The sequence below is a fragment of the Eulemur rufifrons genome, chromosome 24, assembly GCF_041146395.1.
Source record: "Eulemur rufifrons isolate Redbay chromosome 24, OSU_ERuf_1, whole genome shotgun sequence".
NCBI lineage: Eukaryota > Metazoa > Chordata > Mammalia > Primates > Lemuridae > Eulemur > Eulemur rufifrons.
Window position 1 is genome coordinate 7,744,776 of NC_091006.1, and position 16,662 is coordinate 7,761,437.

The following is a 16,662-nucleotide window of genomic DNA, read 5'->3' on the forward strand; positions in this document are numbered from 1 at the left end:
CATTCCCAGTGCTTGGCCCACAGTAGATGCTTACATAGTATATACACACCTAATGGGTGCAGTACGCACCATCTGGGGGATGGACACGCTTGAAACTCTGACTCAGGTGGGACAAAGGCAATATATGTAACCTAAACATTTGTTCCCCCATAATATGCTGATATAAAAAATATTCTTTGAGGTGAATGACACCAGACACAAAAGATCACATACTGTATGGTTCCATTTATAGAAAGCATCCAGAATAGGTGATTCCACAGAAACAGAAAGCAGATTGGTGTTTTCCAGGGGCTGGTGGGAAAGGGAAATGGGGCGTGACTGCTTAATAGGGCCGGGTTGTAGTTGGGGGCATGATGAAAATGTTTGGAACTAGGTGGTGCTAGTTGGACAGCATTGTGCATGAACATTGCCACTGCATCTCACATTCTAAAGGGTTAATGTTATTTTATGAGAATTTTCTCTTAATTTAAAACTATGTATATGAAAAAGAGGGAGCTGTGATGAAGAGTTTGGATCCTAGAGACTGAGTGTGAGTCTTGCTGCTCCACTCACTAGCCACATGACCTCAGACAGCAGATGCTGTGGAGGAGGAAGGACAGGTCTCTCAGTGGAAGGGAGTTGTGGAGGGAATCAGGGGCCATTGTCTTCAGAGGTGGGGACACTTAGTGACCCTGGAATCCTTTGACCTCCTTCCCTCAGCCCCTTCAGTGAGGCTGGAAGCGGATCTGGTATGTTCGGGGTATTTTGCCCACACCACTCTCCTGGGGTGTGAGGTCGATGTCCTCAGGTGCCACAGGGCTGGCCAGGGAGAAGTTCTGGAGGATGGTGGTGAAGAAGAGGAACAATTCGGCCTTGGCGATGCCTTCACCAAGACAAATGCGCTTCCCTGTGGGCACAGAAGGAAGGTCACCAGTGAGGGTACAGGGCGGGTGCACATTCTTTGCCCTGCCACACTCCTCAGCCTGGACACTCCTGTCCATTGCAACAGATTTGCATGAGATTGGCCTTTAACCTGGAATTCAGGGTGGACTTGTAGGTGGTTCCCAAACCCTCTGAAACTGGGTGCAAATCTTTGGGTGGATATGCCAAGTTCATTTCTCTAGGAGCGAGTTTGTGTGTGTGTTTTACCTCTACGTATGTAGGTGTGAGCATATTTCTGACTTCACATTTTAGTGTTCTTCATTTCTCATATGGGGAGAATGGTATCTATCTATGAGGGCTCTTGTGAGGTTAAAGAAAATGTCTGCAAAACTTCTTAGAATAGCACCTGGCTTGAATTAAGAATCCTCAATGTGCAGTTCTTGTCTTGTGTTTGTTTCCGGGAGCATGTGTGGGGTGTAGTTTCTGGCACCGTGCGTGTGTCTATTCCTGGGCTGTCATCTTGCCTCAGCCTGAGATCCACGGGCTTCAAGACTTCCCAAAAAACATCCAAATTATATATAAAATTGTGATTGGGATTGGTGCACATCGCAGCAGGGCGTGGTCTATGGTTCCCATCAGCCTCAGAGGTGTAAGGAACCGCAAGAGCATAGAAACCACAGTCTTGGAGAGAAATGAGAACAAAAGGGGCTGGAAATCCTGAGGCACAGACACAGCAGAGCCTCTCCCTTTACTTCAGTGTTTCCTACTCTGCAAACTGACAGGCTTTAAAGGCCATGTCTCGGGTGGGTTTCCAGGCATTCCCCATGAGTTCCAGGTGGTTGGACATCGTGCCTACACGGAGGTATCTGGGGAAGGATCCACGTCCTTTTGGCACATCCAGAAGATAGAAAAAGGACACATGAGTTTCAAAATACTCAGGGAAGGTCTCTGGGCTGGTATTTCTGTAAGTATTGCCATGACCCAGCTTTTCCCAGAACAGTCCGATGCCTGTCATCTCCCTCCCAATGCACCTGCCCACCACTGGGGCTGTCCATTTGGACACCCTCTGGAATCTCGTCAGCTCCAACACCCTCTCGGCTTGCTTTGTCTTTCTTTCTGCCAGTGGCATCTATCACTGTGTTTTTCTGTGTCTACACCTGCCAAGCACTGTTTTTCTACCTCTCTTTTCTTTTCTTCCTTTTTATTTTGGTTTTCTTCCATGTTGTTGAACTCTCTGTCTCTGTCTAGTGGAATCGCATACTCTCATTCTCCTTCTCTCTCACTCTCATTTTGCATCTCCCTCTAAAAATACTTTGTCTCTCTCATTCATTCTGTTTCCTCCTCTCTACCTATGTCACTGTCTTTTTTCTATCTCTTATTCTGTTTCTCTCTTTCCTTCCTTCTTTCCCTCCACTTTTCTCTCCTCATCCTCCCTCCTTTTTCCTTGTCTTTCACTCCCTCCTCCTCCTACTCCTCCTCCTCCCTCTCCATGTCTGTCTCCCTCTGTCCTCTTCTCTCCTTATTGTCTAATGTTCACTTTTTGTCTGTCTCTTCCAGCCAGGATCTCCCTATGTCTGTCTCTCTTTGTCTTTCTGTTTCTTACTCTCCTTATCTCTCTGCTGCTCATTTATCTGTCTCTGTCCTTATCTCTCCATATCTGTGCCTCTCTTAAAACTTAGGATAGGGCCAGGCAAGGTGGCTCACACCTGTAATCCTAGCACTCTAGGAGGCTGAGGCAGGTTGATTGTTTGAGCCCAATAGTTCGAGACCAGCATGAGCAAGAGTGAGACCTCATTTCTGCTAAAAAAAAAAATTAAAAAAAAAATAGAAAGTAATTAGCTGGACAACTAAAAATATATTGAAAAAATTAGCCGGGCATGGTGGCGCATGCCTGTAGTCCCAGCTACTCAGGAGGCTGAGGCAGGAGGATTGCTTGAGCCCAGTAATTTGAGATTGCTATGAGCTCGGTTGACGCCATGGCACTATAGCCCAGGCAACAGAGACTCTGTCTCAAAACAAAACAAAACAAAACAACCACAAAAAAAAAACAAAAAACAAAAACTTAGGATCAGCCTATCAAATGAAAGCGTTGACCCTTATGACGCCACCCCATGTGTTCCCAACTCTCACTGAAGTTAAAGGAGGAAGAGGGTCACTGCATGATGCAGAGACACAGGCTGACCCAGAGCCCTGGGTGACTGAAGCTGATGGTGAAACTGAAGACCAAGGACTTGTTCCTGGGAAATTCCTTCCTCTCAAAGGGTAAGAAACCTGAATACTGGGCTTTTCTGTGGGTAGAGCATGTTAAATTAAATTATATTTGGCCTAAAGTTGCCTCTGTACATAACAAACTATAACCTAACTTGGTATGTAAACAAACTACAATGTAACTTGAGCATATACTCTCTTAAAGAGTAACTGAGCCTTGGTCAATCATAACAGCCCAGCTTCAGCCAATCATAGGCTTCAAACCGCTCAAACAGGTCAAAACGAGGCAAACTCTGAGCTATAATCCATCAGGCTGTGTCCGTGGGCCACTTCCTTCTTCCGGGGATGAATACTGCTTGCCCGCATGGCTGGTTATACCTCTCTGAACTTTTACTGGTTCAGGGTGCTGCCCAATTCATGAACAATTTCTTTGTTCAAATAAACTCTGGTAAATTTAATGTGTTTACAGTTGTTCTCTCATGAAGCTAAAGAGTGGAGGATGGTTACTGGGCCAGGTCAGAGCAGGTCAAGACCTTCCCCACCTCCCCAGTGCTGAAGTATAAATCCAAACTCCTCCCCCAGTCTTCAAAGCCCTGCCCAGTTCAGCTCTTCACCTTATTTCCCTCTGGAATCTACACCCAAATCTCCCTGGCCTTCTTATACTTTCTCAAATGTGTCATCAGGTTTCTACCTTCAGGCTTTGCCTTTGCTGTTTGCTCTGCCAGGAACACTCTTCCCAGCGGCTGATTGGCCCCACCTATGAGCATCACAACTTGGAAGCCAGCTCCTCTGGTTGGCTCTTCCTCACAGACCCACCAAGGTTAGTCAGTGTTTCCTATTTTGTGCTCCCCCAACCCCCTTTAGAGCAGTTATCATGATTATGATTCATTATGGTAATAATTGCCCCTGTGAGCATTTATTTTGTGCCAGGCAGTTCTAACCATGTTAAATGCATCAAGTCATTTACTCCTATTATGATTTTGTTACTATTTGACGGATGCCCATCTGCTCTGCTGGACTGCAAATTTCCTGGGGCAGGAACTGTGTCTCTATATGATTTGATGCATTATCTTCAGCCCCCAGCAGAGCACTGGACTCAGAGTAGTGCTCAATAGATTTTTTTATTGAAGAAGATGAATTGCCTAAAGTTTAGAGAGATTAAAATACTTGCCCAAGGTCCTGCTTGCCAAGATGTGCCTTTGGGTTGTAATCTCATTGCTGAAGCCCCCTCATAGGGTAGTGGTAAAGATGGAATGGGATCACACAGATATACAAATTAGAATGTACTAAGTGTTCAATAAACAAGGACTTGTCATTTTTTTTGTCAGGAGGGAATGGAACGCACACTCCGATGTCTGGGGAAGGGATCTCGGGCCCAGCTTACCTAAGGAAAAGGGAATAAAAGCTTCATTCTTCTTCAGTGCCCCACTGGCATCCAGAAAGTGGTCAGGGTTGAAGTCGTCTGGTTTTTCAAAGTAACGTGGGTCACGGAGAGCAGAGTTCAGGACGGGAAATACTTCAGTGTTCTGAGGGAGGGTCAAAAGATCAAAACATATCCTATTGCCTGGCCTCCTCACACAACAACAAAAACAACAACAAAAAATCCAAAAAAGAAACCCTAAGACAAGTATACCCTATTGAGAAAGCAACAAAAGTTTGAGATTTGGCATAAAGAGAACCCAGGATGCTCACATGGGAGAGATCCAGGAGAGAGATGCAGGACCCCCATTGGCCTCACCTTGGGGATTATGTACCCTCGGAAGTGGGTGTCTTTGGTGACCATGTGGGGCAAAGAAAGGGGGAGAAGGTCTGCAAATCTCTGAATCTCGTGGATGACAGCGTCCATGTATGGCATTTTGACCCGGTCGTCGAGGGCTGGAGGGCGATGTGTGCCAATCACCTGTTCAATCTCCTTGTGGACTCTCTCTGCACAGACAAGGGGACCAGTGAACCCCATTTCCAAGAGACATCTCACTGATTTCTATGGGCCAATGAGCCAGGAAAATCCTATGTTAAAGGGTTAAATCACTGATACACCTCAACCCAATCAGCCTGGGGTGAGGGAAGGAGGGAGGAAGCAAAAAGAATTCTTACCCTTAAAGATATAATGAATTTATTGATTCTATCCCCATATTGACAGGTACACACACACACATACACACACACCACAAATTTACATGGAATTTCAGATTAAGAACTCTAGGCTACAAACATGCCGAAACTCACTCTCTGAGTAGAAAACAAGGTAACATTTGTTGTGTGTGTATTATAAGTGAGGCACTGTGTTAGGTTCTCAAGAATATAAGAGTGAAATGAATAGATTACTGCATGAACAACTGGATAAATGAATGAATACATCAATCAATCAATGGATAGAGCAATTCATGAATGGAAAGATGGATGAATGAATGAACAAACCAATAAATGGATGTGTATATTCACTTATAAATCAATAGATGGATCAATTAACAAATCACTAGCTAATACATGGTCCATAAAGAAATCAACGAACCTATTATAATTAATCAATAATCATATCAACGGCCAGATTTCTGGAAGATAAGGGATTGAAAAAATTAGTGAAGTATGAGTAAATAAATGAATGAGCAGATTCAATGATAAATAAATAAGGAATGAAAAAATGAGTGAATTATTTAGTGGATAAATTATGGAAGGGATGGATGGATGGATGTAGAATGAATTCAAAAATGAACCAAAGGAAGGTTTAAGGAATGAAACCTCATTTATAAAAGGATGCGTGGATGCTTGCTTAAATGAATGAGCCAGTGAATTAATGACAAATAGTGCATTCAACGTATCACTGTTGCAAAGGATCAACTCATGGATTAATTAATTCAAATAAATAAATGATGAAAGTGTATTTCCTTGGGAGGAGTCATAGATGAAAGAATCAGTGAGTATGCAGGTGATTTAATGAATAAAAGAATGGACAGATGAAAGGAGGGATGGATGAACAGGTAATTCTTTAAGTGATGGCACAGAAAGTCAAATATCCCGTGTTCTCACCCATACGTGGGTGCTAAAACGTGTGTACACGTGGACGAAGAGAGTGGAACAATCGACAGTGGAGAATTGGAAGGGAGAGGGAGGTGGATGATGAGAAAGTACGTCATGGGTACAATGTCTGTTATTTGGGTGATGGCTACCCTGAAAGTTCTGACATAACACTACCCACTCTATGCATGTAACAGGATTGCACATATACCCCATAAATTTGTACAGATAAGAAAAAAATGTAGAATACCCTCCCTCCTCAAAAAAGTTTTAAGTGATGGGGGAAAACAGTGGGAGAACAATCCGACAGATTCTGCGTGCATCCACCAAATAAACACCGAATGGAACTGGAGACTGTTCTCCTAAGTGAAGTATCTCAAGAATGAAAAAACAAACACCACATGTACTCGCTCTTAAAGTGGAACTAACCCATGAGCACACATGGGGGAAGTAAAACTCAGTGGAGATCAACCAGGGAGAAGGGGGAAGCGGGAGGGTGGAGGAGGAAAGGGGCAAAACCCCACCTAATGGGTACAATGAACACTATTTGGGCACAACTATAGCCAGGACTCAAGCATTACAAGGCTATCTATGGAACCTAAAACATTTATACCCACATAAATGCAATGTTTTGAAATTACAACAGAAAAAGGTCTGGCTTAGTTGGAGACTGGTCCAAAGCCTGCAGTGCTTCTGGAATGACCCAGTGTCTCCTCTCTGTTCCAGGCAGGACCCCTCGCCCAACTTCTACAGCTCAAAATGAAATCAGAAGACCCCCCCAGTTAGCTGTCCTAGGCCCACCTGCAACATGAGGGTATTTGAGCATGAGCAGGAAGCCATAGCGGAGGGTGGTGCTGGTGGTCTCTGTGCCAGCAAAAAAGAGCGAGAGCGTGTTGAGGATGAGGTTCTTCTGGTTGAACTCGCTATGTGGGTTGGATTTCTCCTGGGTGCAGAGGGAGAGGAGGGAAGGGTCAGGGGAGGCTGTGGCCTCGCTGTGCACATTCCAGTGTCTCTGGGTTCCCTCCACCTGTTTCAGGGTCTCCCCCTCTGTCTGACCCGCTTTGCTTTTCTCTGTCCCCTGCATGTCCCGTCATGTGTGTCTGTCTCTGTCTTGCTCAGCCTGTCCGGCTGTTTCCATCTCTCTCCCCATCTCTGGTGTGTTTCTCTCCTTTTGTTTCCCAGTCTCTTTCTGCCTCTGTGGGTCATTTCTCCTGTTGCTGTATTTTTGTACCTTTCCCTGAATTTCTTCCTCACCTTTCTCTCTCTCTCTCTCTCCTTCTGCTGGTCAGTTTCTCCTCCCTACTTTCTCCTTCCTTTCACCTCATCTTTCTTTCCCTTCTACAGCTCCTCCCTTCCCTTTCCCTACTCCCCCATCTTGTCTTCATTCCTCTTCCCTTCCCCCTTCTCCCTTCCCGTTCCCCTCCCCTTCCCCCCCTCCCCTTTTCCTCACCCACACCCCACTTTTTCCATGCGCAGCAGGTAGGCATCTATGACGTCCCTCGGGGCACTGGGGTCCAGGGTTTCCCGGTGCTCCTCCACACTGCGACCAATGAAGGCACTGAGTTCTTGCAGGTTTTTATAGACCTGCCTGTGTGCGCCAGGAAAGAACTTCAAGAAGTCAGAGAAGAGCTCAAACAGCTGCAAGAATGAAGGGCAGTGAGGTCAGCCTGGGGCAGGTGACAGGGAGAGGGCAACCCTCCCACATCCCAATTCCTCCATGGGGAACCTCTGGGTCTCTGTGTCTATTTCTGTCTCCTTCTCTCTCTCTCAGCCCCTCACTCCCTGACACTATGTCTCCTTTGATCTGTTCATGTCTCTGTACATATCTGCTTTCTGCTTCTTGCTGCCTCATCCTTGTGTCTTTTCTTTGGTCTCTGCCACACCTCCCTGTCTCTCTCCTTTCTCCTTCTCTTTATATCTGTGTCTCCCTTTCTTATCATCTTTCTGTGTCTCTCATTGTCTACCTCAGCCTGCTCCTTTATTTTTCTCATTCTGTTCTCTGTTTCCTCCTTCCTCTCCTCATCTCCCTGGCTGTGTCAGCCATTGATAAAATGGTGCTTACACAAGATGAACCTGTCAATCACTTAAGAGTATTTATTTATTTTGGAGCGTGTTTCTAGTGCTTTATCTGATGATAAATGGAATACCTAACTACTTGCAAAGAATTGCAAACAATGCAAAAATGTATATAATAAGATGTAAAATTCCTTCTTAATCCCTCCCTCTAGAGATAGCCATTGTTAAGTGTTTGGTGGATCTCTGCCCAGACCGTCCTCTCTCCATGGTTCTCCAAGGGAGGAGAACATCAGAATACCCTGTGGGGCTTGAAGCAAGTAGTCCCCGGGGCCCCATCCCAGCCTTTCAGATCAGACCCTCCAGTAGGACGTGCTGGGAATCCACATTGGTGACAGTCCCACGTGGGAATCGGACACACACCCCTGCTCAAGAACTATAGCTTCACCTGCTGCTCTGCATGAGTTTAATATTGTTAAACTTATTATGCAGTAAGAATGCTTCCAGGCTAGTCATTTAGAGAAACTCATTATTTGTTTTAAAAGAGCTTAATGGTACTTTATAATCTGAGAAAAGTTCTTTAAAGAAATGCATACAAATGCATACAAAGGGAAAAGGAGAAATGCGAAAAATGGAAGAAATGTGGTTCCCTATTGTGATACACCCGTGAATTTGGTCAGATGAGGGGCTTTACCTAGGACAGAGAAGCAAAGACACAGGAATCAGGGTCTAGAGAGCAGAGAGGCTGCAAGTCTGACTTAGTTTCCTGCTCTCTCTCCCTCACGCCCACAGCCCCTCCCCACACACATACTACTATCAGCTCCTCTCAGGATTCCCTTATTGCTGCCCTTCCTTGTCCTGTTTTCACTCATTTCTCTCTATCCTAAACCCTCATTTTCCTAGTCTTCCTCTGAGTCTCTATTTCTACCTCCCATCACCCCCCATCATTTCCCTCAGTCTCTCTGACCCTGTCCTCAGGTCTCAGTGTCCCCGTCTCTCCACGTGTCCCTGCTTTTCTTCCAACCATAAGCTGCATTTCTGACCTCCAGAAAAGATCATCCTTTCCCCTGCCCTGGATGTCACCTCATCCCCTCTCCTTGTCCCTCTCCCTGACCTGGCCAGATAAAGAGCTGATGAGTGAGAAAGACTGGTAGAACAGGTCCAGCAGCTTCAGAAATTCTTCATCTCTGTAGTGGAAGCGTTTTCCAAAGACAATGGAGCTGATGATGTTGGCAGTGATGGACTGGAAGAGGAAGGTGGGGTCCAGGAGGGCTCCTAGGAGGAGGAGGAGGAGGGGGCAGGTCAAGGAACATGGACTCAGAGGGTGGGGAATGTTTGGATGTCCCCACCCCATCTCTGTGTGACTGTCCAGCATTGCTCAGTCATGGTAAAGACAAGGAAAACATCACAGCCAACGCTCACTCCCATTCTACGCCCGGCCCCATTCTAAGCACTTTACATATCATTTTGTCTACTCTGACTGCAACACTGTGAAGTAGATGCAATTCTACTACTTCCCCCATTTTTTAGCTGGGAAAACAGAGAGTTTAAGTACTTTGACCAAGATAACACAGCAACTCATTACGGGGGCCAGGATTCCAATCTAGGCAGCCCAGCGAAAGAGTCTGTGCAGTTGGTCCTCACCCTGCACTTGTGAGCTAAGAGGGTTAAGTCCCAGGGTCAGGGGTGGGGCAGAGTAGGTGTTCAATCAATTGCTTATGCAAATCTAAAAGCCCTGATCTCTCTCTCCCTATTGTGATTCCCCCTTAGTCTCTTCTCTCCACACCTGGGGCTCTGTGGGCATCAGGAGTTGCTCTGCACCTGATAGTGGGTGTCTGTGCACACAGGCTCAGCCCTGGCCCCGGCTGCACTAACACTGGGCTGTGAGCACCTGAGAACATCAGGCTGCTGTGGCCTCTCTCTCTGGGTCTCACCTGTCTGTCTTCTCTCGTTCCTCTGCAGACCTTTTCCTGAGCCTTGTCTGTCTGCGTGTCTGATTTTCCCAGCCTCCATTTCTCTCTGTCTTCATTTCTTCCTGCCTCCCTGAGTCTCTCTCCCTGTGTGTCTCGGCACATCTCTGTGTGCCTTTCTCTTTGTTTTGGTCCCTCCTATGCCTTGTCTTTTTCATTTCCTGCGTCCAACCGTGTCCGTCTGTGTCCTTCTGTTTTTCTTTTCAATCTCTCTGTCCCTGTTGCCTGTTGCCCCCATGTTTCTGCCTCCCCGTCCCAGAATCTCTTGAGAAGTTTTCATCAGAGACATGGTAAAGACCTAACATAAATTAGATAGAGGTTCTAACTAAGGGCCCTGTCACCTGTGTGTCACATAAATACTCAGTTATGAAGAATTAAAGAACAACCAATGGCCGGGCGTGGTGACTCATGCCTGTAATCCTAGCACTCTGGGAGGCCAAGCCAGGAGGATCGCTCAAGGTCAGGAGTTTGAGAACAGCCTGAGCAAGAGTGAGACCCCGTCTCTACTAAAAACAGAAAGAAATGATTTGGACAGCTAAAAATATATGTAGGAAAAAAAATTAGCCCGGCATGGTGGCACATGCCTGTAGGCTCAGGTACTCGGGAGGTTGAGGCAGAAGGATTGCTTAAGCCCAGGAGTTTGAGGTTGCTGTGAGCTAAGCTGAGGCCAGGGCACTCTAGCCCTCGCAACAGAGCAAGACTCTGTCTCAAACAAAAAAACAAACAAAAGAACAACCAAAGTGCTTCCCTGATGCCCCCACCGGCTGCCCCAGAGCAGAGCACCCACCTGCCTTCTGCTCATTGGTAGTTCATGAGCACATCACCCCAGGAAAGGAAAACACTGTTCCCTATCTTCAAACTGTCTGCAGCTTTGCCTTTTCTCTTTTTGCTTTCCTTTATATGATTTCTGTTTTAGCCTGAGATAGATACAACTAATCCACGAATTCCTTTCCCTGGGACCAGTGAATAGCGCACTACTTGCCAGGTGTCCATGTTTCGGTTGTCCTTGGACATTACATATCTTGCATCTCCCTCTTTCCTGGGATCTCTCTGTTTCTCGCCTACCCATCTCTGTCCCCTTCCAGTCCCCTGTCTCTCTCTCTCTGTCCCTGTCCCTCTGTCTGATGGTCTCTCAGGCTTTGTCTGGCTCTGGCTCTGCCCACGTATAACTTTCTGTCTTTCTATTGCTGGTCACCCACATCTCTCTCTGTTTCCCTGTCCTTCCTGCCACCCCAGAACTCACCCTTGGATTTCCGCAGCTCCTCCACCAGGCACTGAGCCTCCTCCTGAATCCGCTCCTCCACGCTCCGCTTTCCCATCCCAAAGTCCCTCATGGTGGCCAGAGAGAATCGCCGGAGGGTCTTCCAGCGGTCACCGTTGGCAAAGACCACGCCTGGGGTGTGGGGAATGGTGCGTTGCAGAGGACATTAGAGAGAGACTCTGGGTCCTTCTTCACCCATTTTATCCCTTTCCTGATGCATCCTCCACCTGGCCCTCCCAGTGCCTTGGAGACTCTCACCATGTCTCTGGAAGATTGGCTCCACCATGGCGATTTTGCCCCGGCCAGAGAAGTCCTCAGCCTGGTCCACCAGGGCCTCCTTTATGGCCTCTATCCCAAACAGAATGACTGCAGGCCTCTGTCCCAAGTATACGGTGAAGACATCCCCATATTTCTCCTGGAGCTGCCAAGCATACCCACACCCTGGGTTATATGAGTCAGCACACACCTCAGTGGTCAAACTATTAAACACTCACATACCACACTGGTAATTGGCCGCCTTCCCCAAGACCCTCCTCTATAAGCTGCCTATTCACCTTCCCTGGACTCAGCAACTAAAGGGTTAACCTGTGGCCCAGCTAAGGTCTGCTCTGATTGGTTAGTGCCCTAAACAGTGCAGGTGCTTAAATACTTCTAATGTCACCCCCACCCACATAGCCTTGAGTCTGGCCACTTCTCCCTGGCATCTCAACCAAAGAATCATATTCTTCATTATCAGGCATTTTGCTTTCCACGATTTGAATTACCCATAGACAGCAGTGCTCTGAAAATCTTAAATGGAAAGTTCCGGAAAGAAACAACTCGTAAGTTTTAAATTGTGCACCATTCTGGGTAGCATGATAATACCTCACGCTAACCCACTCTGTCCCACCTGGGATGTGAATCACCCTTTTGTCCAGCATGTCGACACTGCATACAGCACTCACCTTGTACAACGTGAGTGCTACTACGGCCAGTTTAAGCTTGGTCGTTTACAGAGAGCTAATTGTTTACTCTCATACTTTTCTGAGCAATTATGTGCCGAAAATATTTCATCTTGAAGGAATTTCATGAAAAGGACTCTGACAAATACAGGTTTCTATCATATAACTTTAAGATCATACCGTTGGATGGGTAAAAACTGAAGGTTCCAAAAACTGCTAACCCAATATCAAGCAGAACAAAACTTAATTAAATACCAACAAAATGATGTGGCAGATTCTCATGCTAAGTCAGCCAGTACTGAAATTGTTAAGATGTACAACTTGAATTAGCTGCATAAGATTGATTCATGTCAAATTACCTATGATAACCTATTTAATAAATAGAGTCATGCATGTGAATTGGAGAAACGAAATTGGAATTTAAGATGATGGTGATCCCATGTTAAGCATGCAGTCTTGAGGAGCCTGGACGGCTGCCTGGTCCTTCCTGAGTTATTACAGCTTCCATTATTAAAAGCTCTGCACTCCATGACTCATCATGAAAGAGATAAAATGATCCAAATTAAGAAAAAAATATTGTGACTGTGCTAAGATTGCTAAAATGGTTTATACCAACATTTGGTTTGTCCAGCCCATAATTCTACTGAGACAATGAAGACCTCAGATGATAAATTTCTGGCAAGCAAAGTACCATTTGAACACTTGTAGATGGAGTTCACTCAATTGCCACACGCAATACATGTTTTCTGGTGATGTAGAAGTTTTCCTACACAGGAAGGCCAAAAATATAAGAGTAACTAAAAGGTTATTAGAAATGTATTTCCCTTAAGGGACAATCCTGGAGAAATCACCATTGATAAAAGTACTTGCTTCCCTGGCCAAGTTGTAAGACAGTTAAAGAAGGTAATACAAACCCAAAGTCATTAGGCAAAGCTAACTGAATTGATTGGATTGCTTTGGTCAAAGGTATTACTGATTGATGGCAATCAGATCACTCCCACAGGAACAACACAGATTGACCCCTTATTAAGTAGTTACTGGAAGCCTATGCCCCTAATAATAGAACGTCATCTATCTCCCACTCCTATAAACTCTGACATGACTCAATACTGCTAGGTTTAATGCATTATGGTAAAGTATATTTTCACCAGGTAAAAAAGCCCTTCATGACCCACCAACTGATGACAAACAGACCTTTCATGATCTAGAACCCAGAGATGAGGTCTTTTGAAAACGATGCCAGAGTAAAATTGCCCTTAAACTCTGTTGGCAGGGACAATACCAAAGTCTTCTCTGCAGCAGAACTTCAGGACCTCAAGTATTGCTCCACATCTCTCGATTCAAAGGAACCCTGTCAGACATCTGGAACCCTACAACTGTTGGAGACGTTAAGGTTCAGCTGACCAGGGATGTTTCTCCCCAGAAGCAGAGAGCAGCCTAGATGTGGACAGCGTGCCCAAAAATGCGGATCCAGACTTCTCTGCCATTAGGAAAGCATTATTTTTTTCCTTTCTCCCCTCCTTCCTGCTGTCCTAATCCCTTCCTTTTCATGACAGAAAAACCCATGAGCCCATAATCTGTGGATGGCTTTAGCAAATGCTTATTAGGCTCTAGCAAGAAAACCGAGCAATTGTTGGTTTTGTGGGCTAACGGTTCCCAAATCAGGAAACACTGATGCCATTACCTCCCTGTGTTCCCAATGAGAGTCATCCTTAAACCCCAAAGGAAGAGTGGAAAGCTATCCTTGATACTGTAGACATCACTAATACTTCCTTTCCTACACTCACTGGTAACAGTTCCCTGACCTTTTCAATTCGTATCTAAATTACTATCAGATGTAGAAAACCTATACGAGTGTTACCTGCCACAGGTATGTTGTGCTTCCAGTTGTCACATGCATGAGACCTGGGGACTACCTATGAGGGTATGAATAATTGCTTGCATCATGTGGCTGGATTAAATTGAGTAAATGTGCACTAAATGTGGTTATGCACCCTTACAGCATGCTATAAAAAGATTGCAAAAAAGTAGGTTTCCCACTAGACCTTGTTCAAGAGCTAGGGAGACATATGGCAGGACAAATTTAACTGACTTCTGCTGAAATGCCACTAAGTTGTCCTCTTGTCCAGTCCCTGAGGGTCAGCTGAGGATGTGCTTACTCTGCTCTGTCTCCTCACTGGTTCAGATCTTGCTAATTGGCCTGGCTCAATCCAGCCTTCCAAATAGCTTTCCCTAAAAGTTCCCAGAATGCCTCCCATTATCAGAGGCCAAAGTGGTCAATAACTGAAATTAGTACCAACCTCCAAATAGAAGATAAGTTAGTTTCCACTGAGCAACGTTTCCAGTGGGGTTCTTGGAGGCCTTAAGTGGTATTGGGGTGCCAGGTGTATGGACTTTAAGACTGATCTGTAACTTGGGGAAAATCTCAGATTTTATAGCCAGTTAGCTCTCCCACTATTTCAGACACATAAAAGTCATTCTGTAAAAGGTGGATGAGAATATTGATGTTGAACAAAAACAATTCATGGACTATTAAGCAGTTTTAGATCTCCTGTTTGACCATGTTGGGGGCTTGTATACGGTGCAGAGAATAACCAAACATTGCACTTACCTTCCCCTTGATTTTACGACTACAGAAGGCTTAATTCAAAGGGTGGCTAATTCTGCTGTTAATCTAAACACTGCCAACAAATACTTTAATGACATTTATCAGGGGAAAGGAACACATGATGTGTTTATGGGGGCAGCTAACATCTGGTTAGCAGGCACCCTGCATGGTGACTGGCAATCCTGGCTACCCCAAGGTTTTCTAACTTTTACACATCTTCTAGTGAGTCTGCAGGTTACTGTGACTGTGTTCCAGGCTAACAGTAAAAACAGATAGCTCTTAAATCACACCTTAATTGCAAGTCTGGCTCCTTCATCACTATGATGCTCTGAACAAAGGCTATGACTCGAATATAGTTATCTTTATTGCCTGAGTTCTGAATTGTTTGATTTTGTTTGAGTTGGTTCTCGGCGATCCCTGTTAAGGGGTGTAGTTCAGTGTCCTGGTCCTATCCTCCTGATGGTCAGCACATTAGCCTCTCTGATGTGTTCTGTCCCTTCAAGAGTCCCAAATGCTTGCATGCTTCCCTCCTTTGTACAGGAAAAGGTCTCCTTACAGTTAGAATAACAAAAACATGAAGAAAGCATAAAGAGTCATCCAACTAATTGACATTATGAATTGTGAATTCCATACTGAGACCAAACAAGTCCATTATGATGGTGACAAAAAGTGGTGTCTGTGCCCTGGTTTTTGGTCAATCTCTCAAAATTCAGAGGCTGACCAGGAGAGGGGAATTGTTCAATTAAATTAAATTTGGCCTAAAGCTACTTCTCTACAAGGTAAACTATAACCTAATATGCAAACAAGCTGCAAACCAACTTAAGAGCATATTCTTGCAACTAGTAGTCAAGTCTCAGACACCCAGAGCAGGTGAGCATTCAACCAATCACAGGCTGCAAACTGTTCAGACACGTCCAAATGAGGCACATTCTGAGGTCTAACAAACCAGGCCATTTCTGTATATCACTTTCTTTTTCTCTCTGTAAGTCCTGCTTGCCCAGGTTGCTGGGTGATGTTCTCTTAACCTTTACTGGTTCAGGGTGCTGCCCTATTGTGAATCTTTTCATTGCTCAAATAATCTCTGCTAAATTTAATTTGTTTAAAGTTTTTCTCTTAGCACCACCATCCATGCTTCAGCTCCATGACCTCTACTCACCAACCTTCCCGACCCCACCCCTGAGCCCAGAAGGCTGCCTTATGCTTTCTGCTGGGGGATCCCCAAGTATCAATGCAGGAACCAGCCCACCCTCAGACCCCATCCATCTGCATCTTACCCTCAGGAAGGACTTGAGTAGTCCTCTTCTGTCCATCTGCAGAATGTTCCCCAAGAAGGGCAGAGGATGGGGACCTGGTGGGAGGTGGCCATGGGCCTTTGGGCGGCCCTTGACCAGGAGTAGCAAGAGGCCCATGAGGACCGCAAGGAAGAGGAAGACGCTGAGCTCCATGGTCCCAGTCTGACTGTCTTCCACCCTACTGCAGCCTCCAGCTGGGCCTTTTATACTGTGTCAGCCTCCCCACCCAGTTATGAAAGTTCATCCAGTCCCCGCCTCCTCTCTCATCACTGTCCAGTCGTGTTAACTTAGAAGGAATGTGCGGGGGAACTTCCTGCTTGGGTAGTACTGTCACGTGTTCCATATCGCTTTACTCTCCCCCTAGATGCTGGCAGGGATACTGTGGTAGAAATACTAAAGTCCACATGAGCACGCAAGTGTGTGAGGGTGTGAGTGTATTCATGTGTGTTTATTTTTGTGGGTGTGGGTGAGCATATGCTTGTCTACTTAGTTG

General features: G+C 45.6%; 1 protein-coding gene across 1 annotated transcript; it reads right to left on the reverse strand.

The window, feature by feature from the left end:
• Positions 1-205: 205 nt before the first annotated feature.
• On the reverse strand, positions 206-16,339 carry LOC138374644 (cytochrome P450 2B6-like). The gene is made up of 9 exons (XM_069457675.1): positions 16,152-16,339; positions 11,587-11,749; positions 11,311-11,460; positions 9,212-9,372; positions 7,546-7,722; positions 6,886-7,027; positions 4,808-4,995; positions 4,454-4,595; positions 206-886 (listed from the first exon to the last, which is right to left on the reverse strand). The coding sequence occupies exons 1-9, from the start codon at positions 16,320-16,322 to the stop codon at positions 705-707; spliced, it is 1,476 nt and encodes a 491-aa protein (XP_069313776.1). The 5' UTR covers positions 16,323-16,339; the 3' UTR covers positions 206-704.
• Positions 16,340-16,662: the final 323 nt, after the last annotated feature.